Source organism: Miniopterus schreibersii, assembly GCF_964146895.1.
Source record: "Miniopterus schreibersii genome assembly, chromosome: 6".
NCBI lineage: Eukaryota > Metazoa > Chordata > Mammalia > Chiroptera > Miniopteridae > Miniopterus > Miniopterus schreibersii.
This window is the reverse complement of record NC_138107.1, coordinates 55125918-55139794: the sequence shown is the minus strand read 5'-3', so window position 1 is coordinate 55139794 and position 13877 is coordinate 55125918. Positions and strand designations below refer to the sequence as shown.

Here is a 13877-nt window from a genome sequence, read left to right as displayed (position 1 = left end):
CAGGTCCTCATTATTCATGGATTTCGTATTTGTAAACTCACTTCACTCACTAAAATGTATTTGTAACCCCAAAATCAATACTGGCAGTTTTCCTGCTCCTTTGTGGACATGCACAGATGGTGAAAATTTGAGTTGCCCAGCTCCACATTTCGAGCTGAGGTCAAACAAGGCAATATTCTGCCTTCTTATTTCAGCCCTTATACTATAAACAAGTGTCCTCTCATGGTCTATTTAGTGCCCTGTTTTTATGCTTTTGTGCTTTTTGGTGGTGATTGCACTGTTTAAAATGCCCCCGAAGCACAGCACTGAAGTTCAGCTTACTGTTCCTAAGTATGGGAAGGTAATGATGTGCCTTATAGAAGAAACACCTGTTTCGGTAAACTTCGTTCAGGCATGAGTTATAGTGTTGTTGACCATGAGTTCAATGTTAATCAATCAACAGCACATATTAAATAGTGTCTTTAAACAAAAACCCACATAACACAAGTTGATGAACCTAACCCTGTATTTCCCCTATGAGCAGTGGTTCAGTATTAATTCAGTATTTGTGGCAACTTTATAGAACATAATTACCCCAAACAACAAGAATCTATTGTACTTATCACTACCTAAAATCATTTCATTTAATCTGCTAACTTATTTATTGCTTGTGAATTGTGTATCTCCAGCTCCAAGGGCCATGCCTAACACACAGTATATAGTCAGTCAATAGTTTTGTACTAAAAAGCTGGATTTACACAAATCAATTATACCTTCAGGTGTTATCTTTGTTGTTGCCAAGTAGGCAAGATCATTAACAACACGAAGGGATTCTGACCCAACAGAGAGGGGTACAGTGTGGGGAATTTCCAGAGAAGGCAAACAGCATGGCTAACTCCAACATAGACCCGAGGCAGGGAGGAGCTGGGGTTTCCTGGCCCACAAGGCCAGATTCTCTGAGCTGCCGCTCCTGAGGATAGGAAGGCACCTACGCTTTGTCCTAGGGGGCAATTTTCTGAGGAAATGGGGAGAGGGGACAACGGGGACCTGGTGGGCCTGGTGCTGCCAGCTGACCTGGCCTGCTAGGAGGGTACTTTGTAACATCACTGACAGGTAGGACTCCATCACCAAAGTCTTCTTACCTTTATGAAGGAAATCCAGTTGGCTCTCTTTTTCAAGGTCATCCCAGGTCCTGCCAAACCCAAATTCTCCACTTTAGCTTTCCCAACATCATAGTCTGGAAATGTTTGCATTCTCTGTTGCTCTATGAAGATGCTTTGAAATTTTTGGGAAACCTAAACAGGATAAAGGAGAGAGTAGAAACCAGAAAAAAATGTGTCAGATTGTATCCAATTTCAAAAACAGCTACTGAATACCTTTGAAACTAATTCATAAAACATGGCTCTATGACAGGACCTTAAATGTATATACCTGTGAGGCACATGCATTCAGTCAGCTCATTACTGTAATTGTGTGTGTGCTTTATTTGTTCTGAATTTCTGCTCCAAATATTGGAAATCATGTAACATATTTCTTTATATGTATTTTGAGCCAGACCCTAAAAGGGATCTAGATTTGGGAATACATTCACTTTTTCTGGCCACTGGGCAAACTAGAAAATCTCAGGGTTAGGTAAATCCTGCTCCCAGAGGCCTGACCAGGATGTTGCTAGAGAAAAGGGTCCAGATACTAGAATCCTTTAATGTACCTCAGCCAGCCCCTCACATCTCACTTTCAGACTGAGATTACCAGTGCTTTCTGTGACATAGCTTCCTAATGCCAGAATGCCAACACTTCCTCCCTTCTCCAGAGTGGGCCCGGGCCCACCGAGCCTGTGGTAGCGCCTTTATCACTGATTGCACTGGCCACACTGTATCATGATTTCCTCACTACATGATAAGCTTCTTGAGGGCACAGGCTAGGAACTTCAAGAACCTACCACATGGTGATGGTCGTACAACAATGTGAATGTACTGAATGCCACTGAACTGTACACTCAGAAATGGTTTAAAATTGTATGTTATGTATATTTTATTACACACACACACACTGAATCTACCACAGTGCTGGCACATACTAGGCCTTCAACAAAGGCTCTGGAATAACAGAGAGAATTCAATGAGTCACAGAGCTGAAGATTCCTCCAGTTAATGCTGGTACCTCCCAGGCTACGCTATTTAATACTGTTGCTCCTAGCCATGTGTAGCTTTTTAACATTTAAATGTAAATTCATTAAAATGAAATAAAATATAAAATTTGGTTCCTCAGTTGGGCTACCCACATTTCAAGTACCCATAACCACATGAGATTAGTGGTTAACATACTCGACAGACAAGGTACAGATCATATCCCTCAGTGTAGGAAGTTCAGTGAGACAGTGCTAGACTAGGTCTGGGGTGCAAACTTTTTCTTTTATTGAATATAAAGCATTTTGCCAACAGGAAGTTTATTGCAACACATTCTGAGAATTGAGTGGCTTTTAGACACTAGACAACTCCACCATGCCAATTTCCCAAATCTTGGCTACATTTATATCATCTACTATAGACTGTAACTACCCTTTTCTTTAAATCCTGTAGAAAAATAAACCCTACAAGCCCTCTGGGTTGGAGAGTCAATGGTGCCATTAATCTCACAGAGAGCAAGTTAAACCACTAATCTAAATCTCAACTATTACTATTGTATTTTATCACTCTAACAATGGTGGCATATAAATATCCAACTTTGTGGCAAATACTATTGCTTTCTTTCATGAACACCTATATTTGAATTAAGAAAGAGTCTATCAAGTACCAAGGAAAAAAGTTCTGTTTCCTTAGCAGCATCCCTTAGCTCCTCCACGTCATATGGGATATTGAAATGGGAGAGCAGGAGCCTCAGCTGAGGTTTCAGTTCTTCTGTTTCTGTCATGTGTTGGGGCAGGACACAAGCAGCTTCAGTTCTTGTCGACCCTAAAAAAATCCAAAATCAAGAGCATTAAGGCCAATGAAAACCAGAAAGGAAGAGAAATGGGAGAGTCCTTTGAGATAACTGGGGAAGGGCCTTCCTGTGATGGGAAGGGTCATTTTGCTCCTTGCCTACCCTCCTATGCCACAGTTTACAGAGTGCACCACACTGGGCCAGGCCTATTTGACAAACTCTTGGTTCTGGCTTTCTAAGTGAGGTAGTCAGGACCCTCTCCCCCTTCTCATAGCCTGCAAGAGAAAGAGAACAGACCCTTGGGGAAATGACTTAGTGGGAGTAGAACTGCCTACGCTCCTTCACAGTAAACAAACAGTACGATTTATAAATTAACCAACAAATTAGAAGAAGGCGAGAGCCTTCACCGCCTTGCGCCTGCTCACTCCAACTCATGTCTACAAGCACCCAGTTTGGACTCTCCTTTGAGATGCCATCTCTGATTTCCCACTGAGTTGGCTGCCTCTCCAGATGCACCAAGTCCCTACCCTAAGCAAATACATCACTCAGAGAAACCCGATCAGGTTTCCTGGACATCTATAACACAAGGTAAGGGCAGGAAGGCTATTGATTCAGATAAGGAAAGTCTTTAAAAATCATGTAATATTGAAAATGAAAGAAATCTTAGAGATCACTTAATCTGAAAAGTTTATTTTGAAGATGGGTAAATTGATGGCCAAGGAGATAAAATGACCTAAACTTGCAGCCCAAAGTGAGACCACAGCAGAAACAGGTCTAGAGCTCAGTCTCCCCACTTCAAGTTCATTGCTTTCCCCCCCCCCCCTTAGTTTGTTAGTTATAAAGATGGAGATAATAATGTCTAAGAGAAGTGTTTGTAATTTTTTTCCATGAGAAATTACCAAATTAACACTTATTTATTAAGAAGATGTAACTTTTTGGTATACAGAAAAATTTCAAGCGAGATCATGTGACAAAACAGCACTTGAACAGCACATGTGGAAAATCACCATCTCCTTCTCTCCACATTACTCTGGGAGAAAGAAGAGTAATTTCTTACCTGAAATGCTGGTATCCACAGGGCCTGGAGATGCAGAACCCTGGATGTCAGGATTGTTGTCATTGACATGGACCTTTTCATTTTCCTGACCAACCTCAGAGACTTCATCAACAGCCACACTCAGCACGTTGGAGATGGGCAAATACTGGAGGGCCTACAGAAGGACACAACCAAGAGACTGCATGTCAACTCAGTTCTCACAGAAGCTTCCAGAATTTGGTTCAGGAGCAGCACTTTGCTTTGACAGAGGAGGGGGAAGTAGAGCTGGGCCTCAGTAACCTGCCCAATCATGAGAGGCAAAATCTGGAGCTGGGAGGCCCAGCACTATCACCAACTCTCAGTTACCTTAACCTCTAGGCAGGTCTACATTGATCAAGTACTCATAATGGACAAGGTACTGTGTGAGGTGGCAAGAATATGAAGTTGGATAAGGCATGGACCAACCTCAAAGAGTTCACAGTTTAGTGGGGGGCCAAGACTTATGAGCAGGTCATTACTATACCATGTGACTGGGGAGAGATGACTCAGAGGTCAACCCCACAGTGACTGATTGGGAAGGAATAACATCAAGGTGATGGTCAGGTTTCTGGTTTGGGTAACTCTGTGGTTGGTGGTATCAGTGAGATAAGGTGTAGAGGAGTAGGAAAAGATTTAGGTGGCATGATCATGTGACTCCTTTTTGGTCCTCTAGCTTGGGTTAGAGCCTCTTCTCTGTCACTCTCTTTACCCTGTACTTACACTTATTCTATTTATTTTTTCTTTTTTCTTTTTATCACAGTGTATTTCAGTTGGCTATTGCCCATTTTCCTAACATACTGGGGACCCAGTTACTTTTCAGGAAAGACTATATCTTCCTCACATGGCCCAGGACATATACTTGGCATATATTAGATCCTAATTAGATATTGTTGAATAAAAAGTAGATTTACATTGAAGAGCATAAATCCTGAACAAGATGATGAAAACAAGGACTTACAGAGTGAATATGAAATAGTACAGCGGAGACATCTTTGAGAAAGCTAAATTAATGGTTCCAAAAGAAAAAATTGCAAAGAGAAGAGCTAGTAAGCCATTGTTTTCCTGTCATTTGTAGGGCAGGTGGAATACAAAAACTAACAATCCAAAGCTAGGGGACAGGTGTGAGCAAACAACGTGCTGGCCATGCTGGGAGGGCACTGCGTCAACACAAAGCTGTGCTTTACGTACCTGCAGGTAGTGGTGAATGGTCTTGAGTGAGTGTAGGTGACACACTAACCACTTTGTATAAATAGTCAGGTCTTCCTGCGTCACTAAGCTAGGAGGGTTGCTTTTTCCCATAAGGAAGTTTTCTCGGGCAACAGACAGTCTGTCAGCTCTCTGAAGGGCATCACTGTGCTCCTGCATAATGTAGGCCACTTGCTTCTGTTTAAGAGATGCAAAGACAGAATTTGGTTATGTGCAGCCTTATTGTCTTGTATCATTTGCATCCAAGCATAGGGCAATACTGTTTGGAGGCCAAATAAGGGGTTCTTGGAGTATCAAAATGCTTTAATATTCTGAATTTGGCTGACAACGGCAGTGGGCACATTCTTAGGATTTTGAAGGAGAGAGACTCCAGCAAAATGTCAGTGCATAAGGATGTTTGGTAACTGGAGTTGACTTCTTTGCTTTTTAAAAAATATATATATATCTTTATTGATTTCAGAGAGGAAGGGAGAGGGAGAGAGAGAGAGAGAAACATCAATGATGAGAGTCATTGATCGGCTGCCTAGCCCACAACCCGGGCATGTGCCCTGACCAGGAATCAAACCCCGATCTCCTGGATCCTAGGTCTATACTCAACCACTGAGCCATGCCCAGCCAGGTGACTTCTTTGCTTTTTATCTATAGTAGAGCAGGATAAATCTATGAAGAAAAATTCATTTTCTATCATGTAAAGCTTCCTTCAAATCTTATTTGTAAAAATAGGTACATTATCATCCTCCACAGATGGAGCAGGCATCCATTAGTTCCTTCCCCATCTTTAGCCATGACTTTTAAAAAACGGACAAGTTACACTGTTGGTGAGAACGTAAACCAGTACAGTTATTATAGAAAACAGTATGGAGATTCCTCAAAAAATTAAAAAATATATGGGTATATATTTGAAGGAAACAAAATGAGTATCTCAAAGAGATACCTGTATTTCCATGCTCACTGCAGCATTATTTGCAATAGCCAAGATATGGAAACAACCTAAAAGTCCATTGATGGATGAATGGACAAAAAAATGTGATACATATATATGTATATATATATGAATATTATTCGGCCATGGGAAAGGAAATCCTAAAATTTGCAACAACAGAGAAAGACAAACACTGTATGATCTCACTTATATGTGGAATCTAAAAAAAACACCAGTTGAATTCATAGAAGCAGAGTAGAACAGTGGTTACCAGGGCCTGGGGGGGTGAGGGGAATGGGGAGATGTTAGGCTAAGGATACAAATTTGCATTATATAGGATGAATAAGTCTAGAGATCTAATGTATAGGCATGATGACTATACTTAATAAAAATGCATTGACAAGACATTTTGTTTCATATGAAAAATAGGCCACAGGTTCTATTCATGGGCTTCCTAACTTACCTTGTAAAGAGAATAAAGTTGCTCCATGATCTTACCGTGCTGGCAAAATCTCTTCCACCTAAGCATGTGTAAATATTTACTCAGGGCCAGCTGGGTAATTCTCTCTGTATAATGCTGTAACAACAACGACGACGACAAAAATTAACACAGAATACAGTTATAATAGGAAGACTGAATTAAATCTTAAGAACACTAACAGTAGGAAAATTGGTCTCAGGTTATTTGGGAAAGATAGATTTTTCTAAATGAAGATCATAAAATTAAAAAAAACCTGGCTGAAGATACCATTTGCATTTAAATAAAGCAAGTAGGCATTTCTATATCTACATGATCTGTTGCCAACCCAACAGATTATAGTTTCATTTATCAGTTAGTAGTTTTAGTAGTCACATAAAAGCCTGTAAATCTGTCTAAAGCTGAGCTTAAAATTTCTTAAAAACTGAAGTTATGAGTCTAAAATACAAAGCACATTACAGGTAAGATTATAGCTTTTAACCTTAGGCCAGAAATTTTATTTCTACTGAAAAGTAATTAAATAAGTCAACACTTTTTAAAAAATGTTTTATTTCTGATAATAAAAACAATACTGGCTATGATGGAATAAGTAAGACCAGACTTACCTTTCCAACATAAACTACTAGAAAATAGGTTATAGTGCACAAGACAACTGCTTTCTGATGTGGGACAACAGTCAATGCAGGACTGTGGTTCTTGAGAGAAACCAATGAGGTAAGTGCTATAATAACCTTGGTTTTCTGCCCGAAGAAGGCAATTTCTGAACCATGAAGAAGGAAAGGGAATCCTAAGCACAGCATAGTGGTTTCTCTGAGTTAAAGAGAAGCGAAAGTTTGGGAAGCTGAGTCAGCTAGAGTTTGCAGGGCAGAGTACTGGAGAAGGGGAAGTTACCCAGGGAAAGGGCTCCAGAAGTCTGTATAGAGAGTCCTTTCAGTTTTCTGCTATTAAGCTGTGGATACAGAGGGTAAAATCCCATGAGGCTGTGCAGAGAATAACTGATTAGGGAATTGTAAACTGAACAGTTTTCAGAGTTCATACTGGGCTAGGAAATGTTCAAGTGCCAATCAGACAGAGTGAAGAATGCTCACTGAACACCCGGTGCATGCAGTGGAGACGTCAGAGAGGTCACAACTTAATAATAAAGATAAACTATCCCTAGAGGAAAGGTTACTCTAAACATGCATTAACAAAGCTTAGAATCAAGCCTTGAAAGTATAAAACTGATCTACAACTTAATTGTCTGCCAGAATAAAATCAGCATTCTATAACGTGAAATTGCAATGTCTCGTGTCCAAAAATATTGCTAGACATGCAAAAAAGTAGGAGAATATGACCCATAAGCAGGAGAAAAAGGAATGAAGCAAAACAGACCCAGAAATGGCACCAGTGATGAAATCAGCAAAAAAAAAAAAAAGTACTTTAAAAGAGTTTATATTAATATGCTCAGTATATTCAACATAAGGAGAAAAATTAAAAATATAAAAACAATCAAATAGAACTTCTAGAACTACAATACGTGAAATCAAAAAGCTGTTGGAATTGAAAGCAGGTTGGATAGTGAAGAAGAAAAGGTTAATGAACTTGAAGATACAGCAATAGAAACTATAAAATGAACCTTTGAGGGGGAAAAAAGAGACTGAAAACATATTAACAGAGCCTCAGTGACTTATGGAACAATAAGAAGTGATTTACCGATGTGTAATTGGAGCCCCAGAATGAGGGATGGGGAGAGAAAATATATTTGAAGAAATAATGGTTGAATTTTTTTTTAAATTGATGAAAATGATAAGATCCAAATCCAAGAAGTTCAACCCACTCCAAGCAAGAGAAACACAAAGAAAACCTCATCAAGGAACATCCTAAACAAATAGCTTAAGCCATTAAGAGAAAATCTTAAAAGCATCCCGAGAACAAAAGGACACCTGTTAGGAAATGAAAATGATGCAAAGAGAAGACAGTGGAACACCTTTTAAGTGATAAAGGGAAAAATTATCAACATATAATTCTATATGGAACAGAAATATTTTTCCTAAAAGCAAGGCAAGTAAACACTTTTTTTTCAAAAAAACAAAGACAGAGAATTTGTCCCTGGCAGATCTGCACTATGAGAAGTGTTAAAGCAAGTTCTTTAGGCAGAAAATAAATGATATCATAAAGAAACCTTAGGCCCTGCCAAGGTTTCTCAGCTTTAGCACTGTTAGCATTTGGGACTGAATAACTCCTTGTGGTGGAGGTTGTCTTGTGCATTGTAGGATGTTTAGCAACATTCTTGGCCTTTTCTCACTAGATGTCAGTAGCAACCCGCTCCCCTCTCCAAATTATGACAAATAAAAAACGTCTCCAGCTACTAATATCCGCCTTTTCCTTCTCTCCAATAAGAACCACTGGTTTACACAAAGGAACAAAGAGTGCCAGGAATGGCAGGTCAAGAGAATCTTGGCTGACATAATGACAGCAGTTTAACTTGCAAATGGAATCTCAACATCTTTTGTTTCTTTGTGATGCATTTATTAATCACTCACTAGTTAAAAAATTAATTTGCATGCATAATAAGGATATAACATATAACACAAGTGTAAATAACAATGAACTTTAAAAATCAAAACAATACATGCTTATTGTAGAAAATTTAGAAAGTATATAAAAGTTAAACAAGGACATTCACCCAAAGACAGTGATTACTAACATTTTGGTTTATGTCTTTTAAGTGACTTATCTCTACATTATGTCACCATTAGTATCACACACACATACTCATTTTATTAACTAATATTACATAACAATATAAATATTCCTTATGCAAAAAATGTTCAGTGGCAGAACAACATTCTATCAAGTACCACACTGCTTTTCTTAACTTTCTCCTATTATTAGACATTTGGGTGTTTTTCCACTTTTCTTAGTATAATGTTACAATAATAATCTTCATGGAAAATGTTTTTCCCCATATTGTGAGTTATTTTCCTAAGACAGGGTTCCAGAAATATCTTCCCTAGGTCAGCTAACACCTTGCTGAGGACCGAAACTACCCCAGTCAATGCTGTATTGCCTCCTAATACCAGCACAGGGAGTAATCAGTAGAAACATAGTCAACCGTTTAGTGACTGACTTAACCATGGCATGGTTTCTAACAAAGAGGGGCATTTACAGTAACCAAGTTCTGCAAACCACACATGTAGAGAAAAGCCTACCCTGGCCCAAAGATATACCAGAAAGCCAGCTTTGTTCACACATTTCTCCTAGATTCCAGACCTCTTTTTCAACGTGCAAAATGACTTACCTGCAAGAGAAGCAAAGGTAAATTGTCAGGAGTGTACTCTCTTCTTAGGCAGCTCTCTAGCTCCCTCTGCATGACATCGGCTTGAATGACAAGGGGCTTTGCCTCGGCCACCTGAACTCCGGGCAGCAGCAGGCAAACAGAAGGAAACAAGGAAACACAACTGTCAACGGTTATGACAGAGAATGACTTGAAGTTTCCGACAGCTTTTACACAACACATTATGCGAATATACTTAAATTTCTAAAGAACAGATTTTAACATCACAAATCAAGGAACCATCACAAAAATCAGATATGCCCAAAGAAGTAGCGGCCCCACCTGACCCAGCAGTGAGCTGAGTATTAGGTTGCTTTGTTCTCAGAACCACTGTCAGTAACATCGGCTCTTTGCAAAAATAAACTTTTTCTGAAAAGAGTTTCCAACAAGTTAGCAAAATCTAACTTACTGATGGATTGAAATATCTCACTCTCCTACTCACCTGTAGAGTTTTCTTTAGGGCCAGTTCTCTTTCTCTTCTGTAGTAAGAAATGTCCTTTGGTATTCGAACAGAACTACAGAAAGATTTGTGTAATAGAAGCTGTAATTATAGAAGCTGTAATAGATTGGGTTATAGGTAGGCCCTGATTAATCTGTAACTTCTCACAACTCTTTCCAATAAGTATATATCATACTGGGTTGTTGCAGCCAAGCAAAGGCCATGCTTCTGTCTTAGAATCTCTCTTATATATACCTCATGTTTGCTAAACCTTTCCCCAGGCCAGTTTTTCTCTCCTTCTTCCCACACAAACACAGTCTTCCATTCTACCCCTGCCTTACCCTCCGTGTTTCCAACTCCAGAATACAGAGAGAGGCACAATAGTGAGGAGTCTTCTTTCTCCCACATGTATTTCTTCCAGTAACTTAGTACCTAACAACTACACTACTCATCAGACCTATATCTCACCCCAGTTGACAGATCAAACCAGTATCTTGTAATTTAAACAAAATGTTCTTATGAAGTTCTTGCTCAGTTTTCTGGAGGTGAAAAGGGCCCTTAAGTATCAAACATTAACTACTTTGGAAATTGTTTTAACCAAACTTTCTGCTTCAGAAAAATTATTTATCCCTAGGAAAAACTTAGCAGAAGCGCCTGCTTCATCAGCCTGGGGGACTGCTGTCCAAGCCACGTCATGAGAGGGTTGTTTGCACCATGGGCTCTGACACATGGAGGCACAAGCTGCACTTGGGGGGGCCAGTCATGAGAGGGGGGGCCCTGGGTCAGGAAGAGAGGAGCTCTTTCCATCTGGTGTAAGATGCACCCCAAGGTTTGGCAGCTTTGGGACAGCAACCCTGGTGCAATGTCACTTTCTTAGGATGGGACTTTGCAAACATTGGCAAGAGAGCCACAGCAGGTAGTTCTGAGAAACCACCTCAAGATCTGAGGGGGGTCGTAGGCAGTATAATTTAGGTTAATGTTGTTCATTTGATCTATCAGTCCCCGTGGAAACGTTTTAAGGAAGGTGAAATGAACTGTTAGTTTGCCAGAAGTTTCCCCACTGGAGGCCGTGGTCCTGGGGAAAAGGCGGTGGTCCTGGGAAAAGAGCAGCAGGCTGACTGTCAGGAGGCCCCTCCGCCACATGGGCCTCAGCAACCCATTGGGCTATTTGCGTTGAATTTCCAGCTGAATTAGAAATAATGCCTCCTCTATCTCCTCACATCCTGGCTTTGATGAAAAAACAAGGCAAGTTTTGAAAGGGCCTTGAAAGTAAAAGTGTTAATAAATCGAAGGAATGCTTTCTGTGATTACTGGGTACCCGCATCCCGGCTGCAGCCTCATGGAGGTGGAGGGGCACTAATCAGCTAGAACCGGGACCAGCTAAACAGGCCCTCAGGGAAACGGGAGAAACCCACCCCTTCCCTGCGCTCTCGTCTTCTAATTCTTTGGCACGCTGAGAGATTGGGTGGGGTCCTGCGTTTAGCTGCCCCAACCCTTTTTTACGCAGATCGTGTCCTTCCTCTCAGTTAACATCAAAATGCCTCTGAATGACCTAAAAGAGACCAGTGAACATAAGTGCTCTGTACATCCGCCCACTAAGGGATTCACTCACGTGTTCATCAAGCATTGTTCTTGCAACATTCGTTCATTTATTCATTCAGCAAGCGTCTGTGAAGCACTTAACAACTACCATGGCCTGGGCTTTAGAGGGGGAAAATGCGAAAACAGAAAAAGAAGAAAGATGACCAAGGGACAGTTATCCTCCAGTTTTCAGTGGGTTTTCGTCTCATGGTGAGTGAGACTGCCAGAGTGCCGATCAGGAGTGGGCATTCTCCGTTTTCTTTGGACTCTAGAATCTAGCAAGACAACTAGCAAACAAAAGGTGCTCACTACGTATTTGTTGGATTAACAGATTCTTTTAGGTGCAGTGTTCGGTGGTTTGGGGGAGTAGAAAAATACAGGTACTCAGAGATTTCCCACTATTGAGGAAGCCTTTCTCATCACAATGTACATCAGGGAACCACTTGCCTGGCACTCTGATATTTAAGTTGTAACAGTAGCAGCACCTGATCCTTGCAGGGTGTTTTCCAGTTTTCAAAGTGCTTTAACACACATTATCTCAATTGATCTTTATAAGGCAGACAAGGTACATATTTTTAACCTCATTTTTTCAAATAAAGAAACCAAAGTTGAGAGAAATGATGACTTTCATGGTCCCATTACCTTTCTAGTTCATCACACAATCCTTGATCTGTGATGAAAGATCTGTGTGAATCCTTCACACACCAAGGGCTTTAACTACCAAAGTATAAAACACACTAAATACTGGTTCTTCAGAATCATCTCTGGAAGGAAATGCTAATGCACCTACTTACTGCTTCCTTTCCTGATCTTCCCTCCCCAAACTTCATCATCTACATTGTGTTTACTCAGCTACTCAACCTAATGGAGTCCTTATAAGTGTTCCTCCTGAGCAACTATGACAGTAACAGAAACAGAGGGATATGAAGGTCCTGGCCCATGTCACTTGTCACTCAGGGGCTGATCTGGCTACCCTGTTTCTCTAAAAGAATGGAATTGCTATCATTGGCAGCATTTACCTGAAGAATAGTTCCCAATAGAACATCATTTTGCAGAATTCACTACCAAATATCTAGCATTATTTCAGTTTTGAAATTTCTCATCAAAATCAAGGTGAAAATCAATTAAAATATTATTGGAGAAAATGAGGTCTTTTTTTCATTGAGTATGATTTGTATAATAGCTTCTGGGACTTTAAGACAACGATATTTGTGAAACCTAAGAGCACTTTTCCACTTTCTTTGACAGGACATTGCCTCTAAATGCCTTGAGAATTCTGGTATATAAGAAAACCTTAAGGACAGCAGTCAAGGCTGAGCTTAAGATAATGCCAATTGCCCAAGTAAAAAGGGGGGCTAATGGAGATTATGGGGTGCTAGTGGAGGTTAAAGACCCTAAAGACCTTTGAGCTGCCACTATTTACCTGTAAGCTCTTTGAGCTGTTCCCAGCAGGGTCCCCTGTTCTTCTATCTCAGACTTCAGTTCAGTCAGTTGCACAGCCAGTTCTTTCTCCAACATCTGGACCCTTTCTGTGGAAGTGATCTTATAAATGTCATCCATGGTTTGCATCTACTGCTTTTCTGTATCCCTGGAAAGGAAGATCACAGAGCTTGTGGCTGACTCCCTCTCTGACCATTACGCACTGTGTGGGACTTGGGACTTTGACTATCTTTGTTCAAGAAATCATGTCAACTTTGTGGAAATGTAAGCTTTTGCAATTAGAAGAAATAGCTGGACTAGACTCTTGTCGTTTATGAGTTAATTACCACTTAGTCAGCAGTAGAGAAAATGTAGGTTAGAATCTCCATTGACCATAGCTTTGTACAGCCTGGTTTACCTTCAGAAACCTCTCTGCTCCAGCTTTCCCTGTGGAGTTTCTTAAATGAAAATGCATCCCCTGGTCCAACCCCTGTAGCCTTCATAAAGGCTATGGGGATTATACACTAAGTGCTATGAATGCTG

At 40.4% G+C, this 13877-nt stretch overlaps 1 protein-coding gene across 1 annotated transcript in view; it reads right to left on the bottom strand.

The window, feature by feature from the left end:
* The window catches only part of LOC308559135 (uncharacterized protein), a gene marked incomplete at both ends in the record, with an annotated part of 127951 nt that extends 114476 nt beyond the window's left edge, over positions 1-13475 (bottom strand). Inside the window, 8 exon segments of the mRNA XM_081141426.1 lie at positions 1122-1274; positions 2773-2930; positions 3956-4109; positions 5162-5356; positions 6565-6678; positions 9860-9970; positions 10338-10410; positions 13339-13475. Coding sequence (XP_080997552.1) covers positions 1122-1274; positions 2773-2930; positions 3956-4109; positions 5162-5356; positions 6565-6678; positions 9860-9970; positions 10338-10410; positions 13339-13475 — 1095 coding nt within the window.
* Positions 13476-13877: the final 402 nt, after the last annotated feature.